The sequence below is a fragment of the Aspergillus campestris genome (genome assembly GCF_002847485.1).
Source record: "Aspergillus campestris IBT 28561 chromosome Unknown P168scaffold_3, whole genome shotgun sequence".
Taxonomy (NCBI): domain Eukaryota; kingdom Fungi; phylum Ascomycota; class Eurotiomycetes; order Eurotiales; family Aspergillaceae; genus Aspergillus; species Aspergillus campestris.
In genome coordinates, this window is record NW_020194338.1 from 1,136,712 (window position 1) to 1,150,429 (window position 13,718).

The window sequence follows — 13,718 nt, forward strand, 5'->3', positions numbered from 1 at the left end:
TCCTTTCTCATCTTCCTCTTCATCCTCCCCTCTTCTCCCTCCTCCCCTTCTTCTTCCTCTTCCCTTCTCCCCCATTATCCCCCCCTCCACCTTTGCCTCCCCGCCCAAACCCCTCTGAATTTCACTCATCTCCGCCAATCGTCCGCCTTCCCCTCCCGATCCTGTGGCATCATAATCCCCTCCTCATTCACCGCCGCATCTTCGCCTTCATCTTTTCCTCCCCTCCTGATTCCCCACTTTTCAAGTAAGTTGTCGATCTTTTTTCTTTCTGATGTGTGATACCACCGATGTCGTGTCCTCATTTCCCCCCTCGTTTCGCCTTTTTTTTTTTCACTTGCTTAACCCCCTCCCCCAACACCTCGATCAGCTCGTGTGGTGAGGCTGGGCCTTGGCAATCTGCTGTACAATGGTCGCAGTCATTCTCGTTCATACTCCCGGTTTTGAAACTCCATGCTAATCCATGATAGAACCTTTTCAGTCATCTCCACCGATCCTTCTTTTATTCTCTTTCGCAGGACTTGATCCCGTCGCACTATCGTAATAATGGACGCTTCCGATCTCCACGAGACCATCGTCGACGAGACCATGGCTGATTCCATCCCCATGGATGAGACCGATCTGGAGGTCACTCCCAAGACTGAGGAGGAATATGCCCAGTCTATGCTCACCCTTCGCGCCATCGTTTCTTCCAAGGAGGCCGGTGTCATCATCGGCAAGGCCGGCAAGAACGTCGCCGATCTCCGCGACGAGACCGGTGTGAAGGCCGGTGTGAGCAAAGTCGTTCCCGGTGTACACGATCGCGTCTTGACCGTCACGGGTCCTCTCCATGGCACCGCTCGAGCCTACGCGGTGGTCGCCAGGAGCTTGCTCGAAGGCGCTCCCCAGATGGGCATGGGCGGTATCGTCTCTAACAACGGTACTCACCGTAAGTCGATTCATCTCCTCCCCCGACGGACCCCCGTCGGCGACCAGGCTAACATTCTCGTGGCAGCGGTGCGACTTCTCATCTCCCACAACCAGATGGGCACCATCATCGGACGCCAGGGCCTTAAGATCAAGCACATCCAGGATGCTTCGGGCGTGCGCATGGTCGCGCAGAAGGAAATGCTCCCCCAGTCGACCGAGCGCATCGTCGAGGTGCAAGGAACCCCCGAGGGCATCGAGAAGGCTGTCTGGGAAATCGGCAAGTGCCTGATCGATGACTGGCAGCGAGGAACCGGCACCATCCTCTACAACCCCGCCGTGCGCGCCAACGTCGGTGGCCCCACGAACCCCACCAGCCCCGGCAACAACGGTTACAACAGCCGCCCCTACAACCGGACCGGTAACGGTGCCGACTTCAGTGACCAATCCGGCGGCGGTTACGGCCGACGCTCCAACCCCGACACCTCCAACCGCGGCTTTCCCCTGGTCACCGAGGATGGCGAGGAGATCCAGACCCAGAATATCAGCATCCCCGCGGACATGGTTGGCTGCATCATCGGCCGGGGCGGTACCAAGATCACGGAGATCCGCAGGAGCTCTGGAGCTCGGATCTCGATCGCCAAGGCGCCCCACGATGACACCGGCGAGCGCATGTTCACCATCATGGGAAGCGCCCAGGCGAATGAGAAGGCGTTGTATCTCCTGTACGAGAACCTGGAGGCGGAGAAGACCCGCCGCAGCCAGCTGCCCCAGGAATAAAGCACTCCCCCTGACCTCGCTCGACCTTTTCCTGTGCATGCTCATCACGTACCACCATGTGAAAAACGGCCCTGCAATCTACCCGAGGGAGAGGACTTGAATCCCTGTCTCGGGTGTCCTCATGTCCTCCTTTTCCTATAATCCTTTTGTGTCGTGATCTCATCTTACTTCTTTTTTTCTTCTCGTTCTTCCCTCTTTCGTATTGCGCGGCTTCTTTGGTCTAGGAGAAGCAGGAATTTGCCGAGGCCGATTGTATTTGCCAATTAGATACCAGGACCGAGCGGTCGTCACTGATCGTCTTGCTTTGAATGAATCCGAACAGAAACCTCCTTACCCCGTCTTTCAAGCTGATGTACCACCCGTCAACCATTTCCTGTCTCTGCTTTCCTGCTTCCTCCTGGGGCGTCCATCACTGGGGTTTGCCTATCATCGTCACGCCTTCTTTCACCCCTTGTTCTCCTCCTTCGCCATCCCACTGTACTCTCATAAACAAAAAAAGTTGCTCTCCCTATGCCCTCTATGTCTTATTTCCCGAATTGAAACGTCCTTACTCAAATCGTCCGCCTTGACTCCTTTCTTCCGCCCGCATCGTTATGTCCTACTTTTCTCTCGAGCAACCAACTGTCCATCACAATCCGCTTTTTAACGTGAATCATGTATGTACCTGTGGATCTTAACCTGCTTCCTTTTCCGCCGTGTTGATTCCTCAATTCTCTATCATTACTCTTTTATCTTATTTTCTGTCTTGTTTCCGACAATCTTCAAAGCGACATGTATATTCGGGATTGAACTTATTCTGAAGAAATGAATGCCGAAGAGGCTGAAAAATGACCCTTGTGGGCCCATATGGACAGGCCAGAATTGTCTGTTCAATGCCTTAGTAGATGGTAAACGTAAAGTAGATTCATAGAGGCCTATCTACCATCTGTCTGTCTCTCTGGGTACCAGGCTTTCTATCAAGGTCACACTTCTCAACATATACTTACCACCTAGCGTCTCTATCCACAATAGCTATCCAAGTAGGTACATACCTACCTATAGTAGTAAACACCTAAGTAAGGTAGGCAGTAGTTTGTAGGTACGGATAGTAAGTACTAAGTATAAACCAGGTATATACTATATACTACATAACATACAGCGAAATACAATGTACACAGCGAAGAAGAAATGGATATAGATATAGATATAGATATAGATACCCTCGTAGACAGACGGGTGACATGACTTCTACGTCGGGTTGCATGATATCTTTCTTACATGGGTGGTCAGTTCCTGTCTGTCAAGTATGTGTGTGTGCGTATGTGTGTGATGTGTCTATTAGACGTGGCTGTTACCTACGTACCTATCTACCTAGTACATAGTGTCTTCCTAGCAGGTACCTACAGGATATGTTTTGGGCTATTACCTATGTATTTTTTTGGATTGATCAATTGGGTGGGGATAAATGTAGATGACATCAATATATATAAATATCCATGTATTGACAGATAAGTAGCTCTTCGCTCTTCTAAGCATTAAACATAAGAAAAAGTGCCAGTAATGAGCGTAGGACCAGGAGGTATAAACCAATAAAGATAACAATAATAAAGATCAAAATAATAGAATGAATGAAACTCCAGCAAAACAAAACAAAACAAAGCACACCCCACAACACCATATATGAATCCAAGAAGATAACACTATCTCAACATATCAATTCAGTCAAGAGGCCAGAGTAATACACAAATAGAAAGAAGGAAAGGACAAGAAAAACATAGTGCATATGCTCAGACATGTAGGTGTCAAGCGTGCAGCATTGATAAGAAAACTCCTCGCTTTGGCTACCATTGTTTCATTGATCCATCAGTCGTGCGTGGCCGGTTAGTAAGAAAATAAGAAAAAATAAGGACAAGGAATGAAAATGACAAGGAAGAAAGAAAAGGCGAGAAGGTAGCAAAAATGGTCTTTTGTACAAAGCTGGCCAAACAAGGCAGAAATGGCAGCGAAACAGAAACGTCTAATTTGTGCGTTGAAAGGAGATCGACATTATCAAGGGATGTATGATGTTGAGCCGTGGACATCTGTTGTACATGCAGACCGGAGTCGATAGAAAAGTCGACGAGGCGTGTTGAAAGGGAAGAAATGAATTCAATCAATCGATTGAGCGCTCCTGAAGGAAACAAAAAAAGAAACAGTGATAGGTCGTATAGTAGGCCATGTGCACTACGGCTGCAGGGGCAGTCGTTGCGGTCCTATATTCAGGATCGACAATCGGATACGTCACAGGTCGTAGTATGCATGGAAAGAAGACTGTTGTGCCAAAGACGTGCAGGCAAATGCATGGTGGGATTGTGAAAACACCAGAAGCCAGAACACAATAGCAAAGGTAACGCCGGCTGAAGAACGACCGAATATCAGGTAGCTAAACTGCGTGAAGTGAGGGCGCGCGGGCGTGACAGGGTTCTAAGCCCAAAAAAAGTGCAAGTGCATCATACAATAAGGGCATTAACAATCAATCAAGGCTGTCATCAAAAGATCTCGTAACATTGTTGGCACCGGCCACGGGTCTTGTTGGCCTGATGCCAAACTTTCGGGCTCCAAGGCTGTTCGTTCGAAGACGGTTTTGCGTGATAGGGGTATAACTCGAGGCAATCTTGCTCGAGGGAGCAACTATTCGTGTTTGAGATTGCTCCTGTTGGGGAGACATGGGAGCATCATCTCCGACGGTAGAGGGGGTAGCACTGGCATATGCATATCGGCGAGATCCAGCCTGGATGTTTGAGCGGGGCGTCGCAGGTGTGTAATTCGACGGAGTGATAAGGCTTCTTCGCCGAGGGAGGTTCGTCTGAACCGTCGGGGTCCGCGGTTGGGATAACTGCGACGGCTGGGACAGTGCCGAGAAGCGAGAGGTCTTTTCCTGTTGGGAAGCAGGGAACGATTGCGACGTGGTGTATCGATGGGAAAGGCCCTGGCGAGGAGGCATCTCACGAGGCGACGGGGGTGGGTTCCCGATATCCGTCATGCTACGAGATATCGACCGTGCATGCGGACTTGCCGGGTCGTTCGAATCGTCCTCCGTCCGTAATCGCCTCGTCCGCAAGGAGGTAGAGAGACGGCTTAGTCGACTGGCCGGGACAGATCCCGGGGATTGCGCTTGTTTGCTATCCACCGGCGTGTCCTGTTTCTGGACATTGGGGCTATTCTCCGTCGAAGGGCCGTTGCTGCCATTTGCGAGGCTGGGCCGGCGTGATTCAAGACGACTTGTCATCCGATGGGTGCTCTGTCGTCTGACGATCGATTCAGGTTCTTGGCTGGTACTCCGCGAGAAGGACGTGGTCGGAGTTGACGTTCCCTCATCGGGACTTTTGCTGGCGCCATTTGTGTGTAGAGTCAATGTATGCTCGTCGTCCGATGTTTCCTGCTGTTGGCGGATCTGCTCATCAGACAGCGCCAGACACAGTTCAGTTAAGCCGCGGCAGACGCTGTCAGCTTTCCGCCGAGCATATCTGTCCGACGAGCCACAGCCGTTCGCGACCGGTACCCCGCCTGACGCGGTCTTCCCCGAGCTGAGTAGGGTGGAGAGGGACAGGGCATCCGTAACTGTCGCCTCCAAGGCCCTAAAAACTGGTTTGTGTATCACGGCTTTGGATTTGGACAGGGCTGATTGCAGGATAGGGTGCACGGGATTGGGCACGGCGGGGGTGTCCAGATCTGCGGGGGGTGCGCTGGCTTTGCGGCCGGGGCGTGGCGGGGAGGACAGTGTTGTCACCGTAGTCGTTGCCGTTCGTGGCCTGTCCCCCGAAAAAGAGGAGATGGCTTCCTGGGACGATGGGGGAAGCTTCCCCGTCACCTCGAGCTTCTTGATCCGCGATTTGAGGTCTTCCAGCTCATCCCAGACGGTCGATGGGGCAGTGGTGGACAAGGTAGATTCCGTGCCCTCATGCCGCGACCGATCGGACTCGAAGCGAGGGCGTTCGGTCGCCTCAGAAGCGGACGCCTGTCGACTGCTACGGATGGTCGATAGCGTTGTATTGCGATATCCTCGAGCATCTTGGAGGGAGCCTCGTCGGTCCGCGTTCAAATCAGAGAAATCGGGAGAAGCGTCTGCATTGGCGCGACTTAATCGACTGCGAGGGAGGCCGATGGTGGACCTGCTGCCAAACGAGGGATGGGCACGGGGGTGATCGTCCAGGGGGTGGGCAGAAGCCGAGTAGGAGTTCGATAGGGTACCCAGGGGGATTTGCGAAGAAATGGGTTGAGAATGCAAGGGGCTTTCGTAGGAATTTAACCGCCCTTGCTCAGGCGAAGGGGTTTGTTCACTTATATTTACATGCGAGCTGGTCGGGGAGCGCAGACTACTGCCAGACATTCTGAACCGCGACTGAAGTTTGTCAAATTGTCAGCCAACACGACAACTAAGAAGTGGAAGAGAGAGGGAGAGAGGAAAGGTCTACTGTGTCAACTACCATGGCTCGAGAGCGAGTCATGGACCTGAAACACGATGGAACAAAGGATCACTCACCCTCCTGAAATCTGACCGTCCGATGGAATCACGGCGTTCCGTATCCGTTCTCGCGATATTCAAAAAGATGTCATCATTTTTCGATCGAGTATCATCCGCGATGGGAGTGACGTTGCCATCCTGCGAAGCATACTTATCGAACCCATTGACGGCGCGATCGCCCGCCTGGGGTCTCCCTTGACTATACGAGAGAGTGGACGAAGGCATTCTCCTCTTCACGTCCGGCGTCTGCGAGGCATAGAAGGACTGTTTACGACGCTTTGTCGCATTGGGACTCAGCACCCGGACTGTTGGGCGAGAATCAGGGGGCGGCGCGCGATCCGGATCCGACTCTAGTTCTTGGGTGCCACGAGGAGAGGAAGGAAGCGAATCAAAATCGGTGGTCGGCGTGCGAGCGTAACTCAGGTTCGGGACTGAGCGCCGGTGTCGGCCATACAAGGATGAGCGCTGGGGAGTGGCGGTGGTCGTGGAGTCAGTGGTGGTGTTGGTGGTGGGAGACTGGTTGGAATCTGGGCCAGACGGCGTGGCTATAGTGGAACGGGCGTGCGACACGGAGGCCTGTTTGCGCAGGGGACTTCCGTACTCGAAACTGAAGCGACTCTGCGGGATACGAGGAAAAGAGTTGTTGTTTGTGGAGGCGGAGGGGGGAGAAGAAGGACGCCGATGCGATGGAGAAGATGGAAGGCGCGGAGATGAGAGAGCTGGGGTTGAGGAGAGGAAGAAGTCCCCATTTGTTGTGGTCGTTAGTGCGGCTGCTCTGGCCGTGTCACGGGGATCGACTCCCATAGTTAGTTCCCGGCTCCGTCGTGGATCAGCTCGATGTCGAGTCAACAAGAGATTGTACTCCCATTCACCTCCCTTGCGATCGTCCGGATTCTGGTCGCAACCCCTCAAGTCAAGTCGAGTCTATGTCGAATTATTTGGATCCCGCGCGGATCCCGTCGCGTTCGCTTATCTCTCACACGACGGTCTCGACAAATTCACAGCGCTAGGTCGAGTAATGCAGCGGGTCTCTCTGCCGTCTCTCAATAGCCTGTTTCAAGACGAGAAATGATCTGTGTGTCCGCCTCGAAGGTGCAAAACTTAAAAATAAATATAGACGTCGAAAAAGAGAAGAAAAAGGAAGGACTGTGGAGGCGACGAGTGTGATATTCTACGGAGAAAAAGTGGGAGGAGGGACGTGAGCGTGCTGCAGCAGCGTCGTCACTGCAAGTTGGTCAGGCACCCAGATGTCTTCGTTCATCGACTTTTCAATCAATCAAATCCGAATCCAGTCCAGACAGATGCAGCTGGCGACGGGCAGAAGAAAAGGAAAATCTTATCATTGGTTGCGAAACCAAGAAATGATGGACGTGGGTAAAAAAGATGAAGGGTCCTCTGCCTTTCTTTTGTTTTGTTTTGTTTATTTTTACCCTCTTTTGTTCTATGCTTTTTATTTTCATTATTATTACTGATTTCCTGTTCCTGTCTCTTACACGATCCATTATTACTGACAGTGGGATCAGTCATAATACTAACCCTAGTGCTAATTATAAACAGACGTGAAACGAAATGAAGGACTCTGTTTGTGTCTTGTTAAACCGGTGGCTGGCGACGAGGCGAAGGTGCCGAGCAAGTGGATCCTATCCAAGCAACAAACGGATCATCAGTGGAGCTGCAGCCAGAGACGCACCTCTTGAAGTCCTGTCCGGTTCAGCTCGTCCGGAAAATACTCCGTAATAATAAAAAACAGAGATTAGCGGGCAATCATTGTGATCTCACATCGGATGATCGATAGATGAGATATCGATCCAAGGACTACCTTTGTGTTTTCAGCTGGAAGATGGAAGATTGGAGGGTTTGCCCCGGATATATCTTCCATGCCCAGCTCGGGATGAAACCGATCTTTCAATCTCTTCTACGGAGTAGTCGAATTTTCTTTCTTCTGTTTGAAATATCCAACTAAACTAATTAACCTATGACATCGCAGTCCGGGTAGAATAATGACAGGGCAGCTCTCGCGAACCATGGTTCGTTATCCACAGTTCCCTGGTTGGTTCGTGGCATGGAACCATCTGATTTCATTACACACAAAATCATGTTATCTTATGCATAGTATTGTTATGCGTGGTATTCTTCGGGTGTTGTGCAAGACAGAATCGGATTTGTTGATACTATACACTGATGGATTGTGTTTTCGATTGAGATAGCTGAAAGTCCTCAGGACGTGAATATATATTAGACATAACAAGTAACTCGACGCAATCATCTTTACAATATCTATCGCAATCTCCCATGTCTTACATTGAGAGATCAATACATTATCACCGGCTACTACCTTTCTTCGCCAAGGCCAGTATGCACCGCTGGCTTTTCCTATCCACTGGTGGAAGCCTAGACAGCTATAGTAGATCTAACATGCTTGGAGTCATGTACGGAACACCCTTGAACTGGCTTTGAATACGGCAATAGAACGGCTGTAAAATAATAAGCACCTATATACTGGTCTAACATATCTGGACCTATGAAGAAGTGATACAACGTCATCCTGAAGGAATAGGACGAACGACTGAAACGAAAGAAGAAAGAAGAACACCCCTCTCAAGCCTGACCGTCCCCAAGCCAGCGAAGAAGGAGAAGAAACTTCAACAGAACTAACCAGCGACTAGAACTAAGAGGTATCAAGGTCCTCTCCGACTATCAGGAGACCACCACTACCAACCACCAACAGGATGATTGACACTCAGACAGCCGTCTTTTGAAGTATATATTGTATATATATCTACCTGATAGTACTAAGAACAAGTTCCAGCACAGGTTTCCCCAACTCACACCATATCCTACATGGCAAGGACAGCACTGCAGATATCTGGCCACAGTGTCCCGGTAGTCGAACCAGTATCTTTCCCAAAAGCAAGCATAACACACGCACTCATGCAGTCTACACCAACAGCCCACGGCCAGTTTATCTGAAGCAACCATGCACCCTGCCGTGTCGAACTCTAGCACGTGTACTCCCACAACACGCGTAAGCCGGAAAGGGCGTTGATGGATGAAACGTGCATATTTTAAAAGTATTGAGTTTGGTTCTTATATTACCAGGGTCCTGCGTGGCAGGACACGTGTGTGCATGTCATTTTGCAGCCGTATTTGACAGCTAGCTGGATTGAAGAGTGGCTTTTGGCTGTCTTAGCACGGCCTGTTCGCTGTGCTGTATTGAAGGACCTGTCCCATGTTCTCGGTGGAGGGTGGATTAGATGGTTTGGCTAGGGTGCATGTGTCTTGTGGAGGAAGGCGAAGAGTAACAAGGAGAAAGTTCACACTGATATCACTCTAATCTGCGAGGACATTCCCTTGAACTGCTATATACACGACTGGACGTGCATATCCACGTCATAATCAACGCTGGGGAAAAAGCATATACCACACTCCAGCACAGCAACCGACTATACGCCAGACAAGTACTCCATAGATGGGTAACCATCTCCTCTGCCCTCTACTAATCACCCAATTCCAAGCCAATATCGACAGCAAATCGCCTATCTATAGACCTAGTTCCTACCAGCCCAGCATAGGCATAGACATAAACAGACGCACAGTAGTTATGATACCAACCCACCTACATACCAATCCACCCACCAACCCAAGCTACCCGCACCCCAGCCTCACACTTCTCCCAGGTCCATCCAGCCTACGCAAGGCCTAGACTCCAACAAGGATCCCATTCTTCGAAGCTAAAAGGGCCTAACTCACGAAAGAGATTTACCATCCCGCTAGTCGCTACCCACTCATATCGTAAGAGGACAATTTCAATCGGCTAATGTGTGTGCTACGCGCTCTGGCTGTGTCCGTGATCCGATGTAGGAAAGCTTTGAGGGGAGTAATTTGATCCCTGGTCTCGATCTTGGCGGGTATACTAGTAGGTAGGTGGGTTGAGTACTGGGGCTAGCTGTGTATGTGTGTCTTGTGTTGGTGGGGGGATTGTGTGGTGTTAGCGAATATGTGGAATTGTCTTGGTATTTACGCTATAGTAGGTAGAGTCGACTCTAGGCGGGGAGAATAGCAGCATCGGATGCGTGTCCTGACCTCTATCTACTCCGTAATCCGTATGTGCACAGATGGGGATAACGTGACTGGTTCATGTAGCAAATTTTGTACTCTTAGTCTACTTTCAATATTCTATATTACCCGATCTAATAATATATTATAATATTAATATAATACTACCACAAGCGTCCGTGATACTATATTAAGCTCCAGTCGTGTGACGACCAGCGGCATCAGCGACGCCCCCCGAGAGCCAACCACGGACGAGCTATTGGCGCCGGGACAAAGACCGTTTCAGCAGACCACACAGGACACACCCATCACGGATCAATCTCATACATGATGGACGGAGGCAAAGGTTTCAGTCTGCAGTTTTCCAGGAGTTTCACGTTTCAGCACCCGCTTCAACCGGGGGTCCGGCGCTAACGAGGACTAAGGGGGGGAGGGGGAGGAAGAGCCGTTCCCTGAACCCGAAACGAGAGTTGAACTGGAGGTCCAAGTTTAGTTTGGTGGTGGGTTCGTTTGCACGTGGAATGGTTAGAGATATTTGAGATAGATTGGTTAATACTATCCGTGCTAACTAGCTGAGGTAGTTCTGTTGGTGTTAGCCCCAGGGGGTAGGTCAAGTTTTTTCCAGTTTCATGTTTCAACGGCGGGTTTCTGATTCGAATCCATTCCATTCCATCTTCGTTGATCTGTGCAATATGATGTAATTGACTATTGACCATCTCGCGAACTGCCTTATATGGAGTAACGCGGTAGGTAGCAGATAATTATGGGGAAGGGAGAGACGGACGACTTTGCCACCAGGGAGAATGTGGGTTGAGGATTGTCCTCTTTTCTTTTTCGTTCTTTGGTTCCTCAAATCGGCAAGGGATCAACGGGGGGGGGGAGGGAAAGGGGACGATCACGACCCGATTTCTCTGGCTGTTTTGACAGGAGAAGAAAGTGCCGGCTAGTGGGGCTTGGCGTTGGATTTGGCGTGTTTCACTTGGATTTGGCTTCCTTTGCGCCTGTGGATTTGGTGTTTACTGGTTCCCTGTGTGTTTTCTGTGTTTCACCTGTTGGGGCGTCATGCTCATTTCTTGTGCTCGGTCTCGTTTTGAGTTTTTCTCAGTAGACTGGAGGGAGGGACGTTGAGACTTGGAGTTGACACAAGTCCATGGGGTATAATTATCATCGATGATCCTCAAGAATGTTGACATCTGTCTCTTCCATCACCCGTCTGTGGACACTGGGTTGCTGGATCCCAGCGCTGGGGCTGTGTCACGTGATTCTGAACCGGGGTTCATTCACTGGATCGGGTTAGCCTGGCTATTTTTATTCCTCATTCTATTTGAATCTGTTTCCCTCTTTTCAAAAGGGAAAGATACCCTGGAACTGATCAGGTATCCAGGACTGATGGTAGATACTGAAGAGTTTGTCTGTCTACAAAATAGACATAAGAATCCCATATAGAAGGAGAATCGGGATCCAGAAGAGCAAACCACCGCGCCAAGACACCGTGCACAGTCATACCCTGGGGAGCGGGTCAGATCGTCTGGATTTGGAATTTTCTTTGTTGCCGGGGATTCGATCGTCTGCCTCTGCACTTGCAGCCTCGTGGGATTTCTGTAGGATCCAGTGGTCACAGTGTATACTCTCCATGATTCTTTACTATATTCCCATTTTTATCATGAGGGGTTCTAGAAAGCAATATTATTTTCTAATGACTAGACGAATGCGTCAAACAACATGGGGAGGTGGGAGTTGGGAGGGATGAGCAGGACGGTGGATTTGGCTCCATCGGCGGTGCAAATGAAAATCCCAGTCGGCCCTAGACCGGGTTGGGTTGGTCTGCTTTCTCCGGGTTCTTTTCCTTTCTTTGAAAGACATTGACTCTAGGAGAGAACACTGGATATCCATTTGGATATGCATTCTCTGTTGTGACTTGTTGATATCCTCTCTCGGTCGATACTGGTTATATGGAGGGGACGCTAGATCGCATGGTTGGTTCAATCCCGCCTCATTGCTAAGGTATCATCATTTGGCTTGGCGTCTGGTGGAGTATTCTCTTATTATCTTATTATCTTATTATTATATTATTATATTATTTTATTCTTTTTATTGATATTCTATTATTTTTTTGACATATTCTTTCTACTGTATCATCACAAATCCAAGAACAGATCAAAAACAGATATAATAGACATCCCACCATTGTGATCTGGTGTTGGCTACATCTGGCATCTGATTTGCGTGCTTTTGGCGCCCATGATGCACCTTTTCCTTCTCTTTTCCTTCCTGGGCGGCTAAAATTAGAGCTGCAGGCGATGGAATTCCGGTCTGATTGGCGGTCCACTCGTGCTTGCTGTGGGTTTCCACTGCAGTTTCCAAACCCCCTCTTTCACCGTGATGATTGGATCTTTTGCTCCTCCATCTCTTGTCCCGCGAACTCTTGATCCATCAGTCGATTATATTATATTCGGTATCTTATATTATCATACAATTATAATTATCTCCAGTTGGGAGGATTCCTCTCCCTCTCACTGCCACTGTAGTCTCACCCTCATTCTCTTCCTCTTCCTCTCTTCTCTTTCTCTCTCCCTCTCTCTCTCTCCCCCTCTCTTCCTCTCTCTCTCTCTCTCTCCTCTTTCATCAACTTCCCTCCCCGTCGGTTTCTTTCTCCCACCTCTTCTCTTTCTTCTCTTCTCCATTCTTCCTCCATTCCTTTCCTCGGTCTCTTCCAGCCATCCAAGGATCCACGTCTGACTGGTGACCGACTGGCTCATGTCGCGCTCTTAGTCATTCTCCGAGAGCGACTTGTCCATCCACTCTTCTCTTCTGCTTCCTCCCTTCCGACTTCACATCCCATTCCACTCGTCTGTGAGGGGGGGAGATCCTTTTTGATACCCCATACTTCTACCTCTTCTTCTGTTTCTTTGACTTGATCTTTTGATCTCAGGTTGCTAGACCTCTTTTTCTTCCCTCATTTATTCGAGTTTTTTTATTTTTATTTTTTTACATCTTTATCTTCTCTCGTCACTACTATTTATATTCTCTCCGCCCCATTGTTCGGAGATTTTCCACGACAGTCCTTTCACACTGGGATTGACATCTCTCAATAAAGAGATTGTGCTCTCATCTTCACACGGTATTCTTTGGTATGTTTGGTCCTGGTGAGAGATTCTCTATGACGGCTCTGGTTGAGCCAATGCCATCTCCCCACCCTTTGCTCGTCCGCCCTGGAGCCCAGAAACAAGCATCTCCCTCAATCTTCTCTTGATCCAATACCTGCATGGAAATCCCATTAAAGTTTACATGGATCGTCCACTGGGTTTCACCCTCCTTGCAGCGTCGCTGAATTGTTCCTCTTATTTGGGTGACCCTTCACCGGCGCACCAAAGCCACTCCAATGTTGATCAATGGAAACTAACTCTCTCCTGTCAAACAATTCAGAAAGAGTCCAAAGGAAGAAAACAAATAAAAAAATAAAAAATCAGAGAACCCCCCACAAATAAGGTCATTT

General features: G+C 49.5%; 2 protein-coding genes across 2 annotated transcripts; one reads left to right on the forward strand and one right to left on the reverse strand.

The window, feature by feature from the left end:
• Nucleotides 1–179: 179 nt before the first annotated feature.
• Nucleotides 180–1,860, forward strand: P168DRAFT_113812 (KH domain-containing protein). Its single transcript, XM_024832575.1, has 2 exons — nucleotides 180–244; nucleotides 479–1,860. The coding sequence occupies exon 2, from the start codon at nucleotides 544–546 to the stop codon at nucleotides 1,681–1,683; it is 1,140 nt and encodes a 379-aa protein (XP_024695132.1). The 5' UTR covers nucleotides 180–244; nucleotides 479–543; the 3' UTR covers nucleotides 1,684–1,860.
• A 2,314-nt stretch (nucleotides 1,861–4,174) lies between these two features.
• On the reverse strand, nucleotides 4,175–6,970 carry P168DRAFT_231821 (putative LPXTG-motif cell wall anchor domain protein; the record flags this gene model as incomplete). The annotated part of the gene is made up of 2 exons (XM_024833298.1): nucleotides 4,175–6,043; nucleotides 6,185–6,970. The coding sequence occupies 2 exons, from the start codon at nucleotides 6,968–6,970 to the stop codon at nucleotides 4,175–4,177; spliced, it is 2,655 nt and encodes an 884-aa protein (XP_024695133.1).
• Nucleotides 6,971–13,718: the final 6,748 nt, after the last annotated feature.

Coding starts and splice junctions, on each gene's coding strand:
- P168DRAFT_113812 (XM_024832575.1), top strand. CDS start 544: ATGGACGCTTCCGATCTCCACGAGACCATCGTCGACGAGACCATGGCT.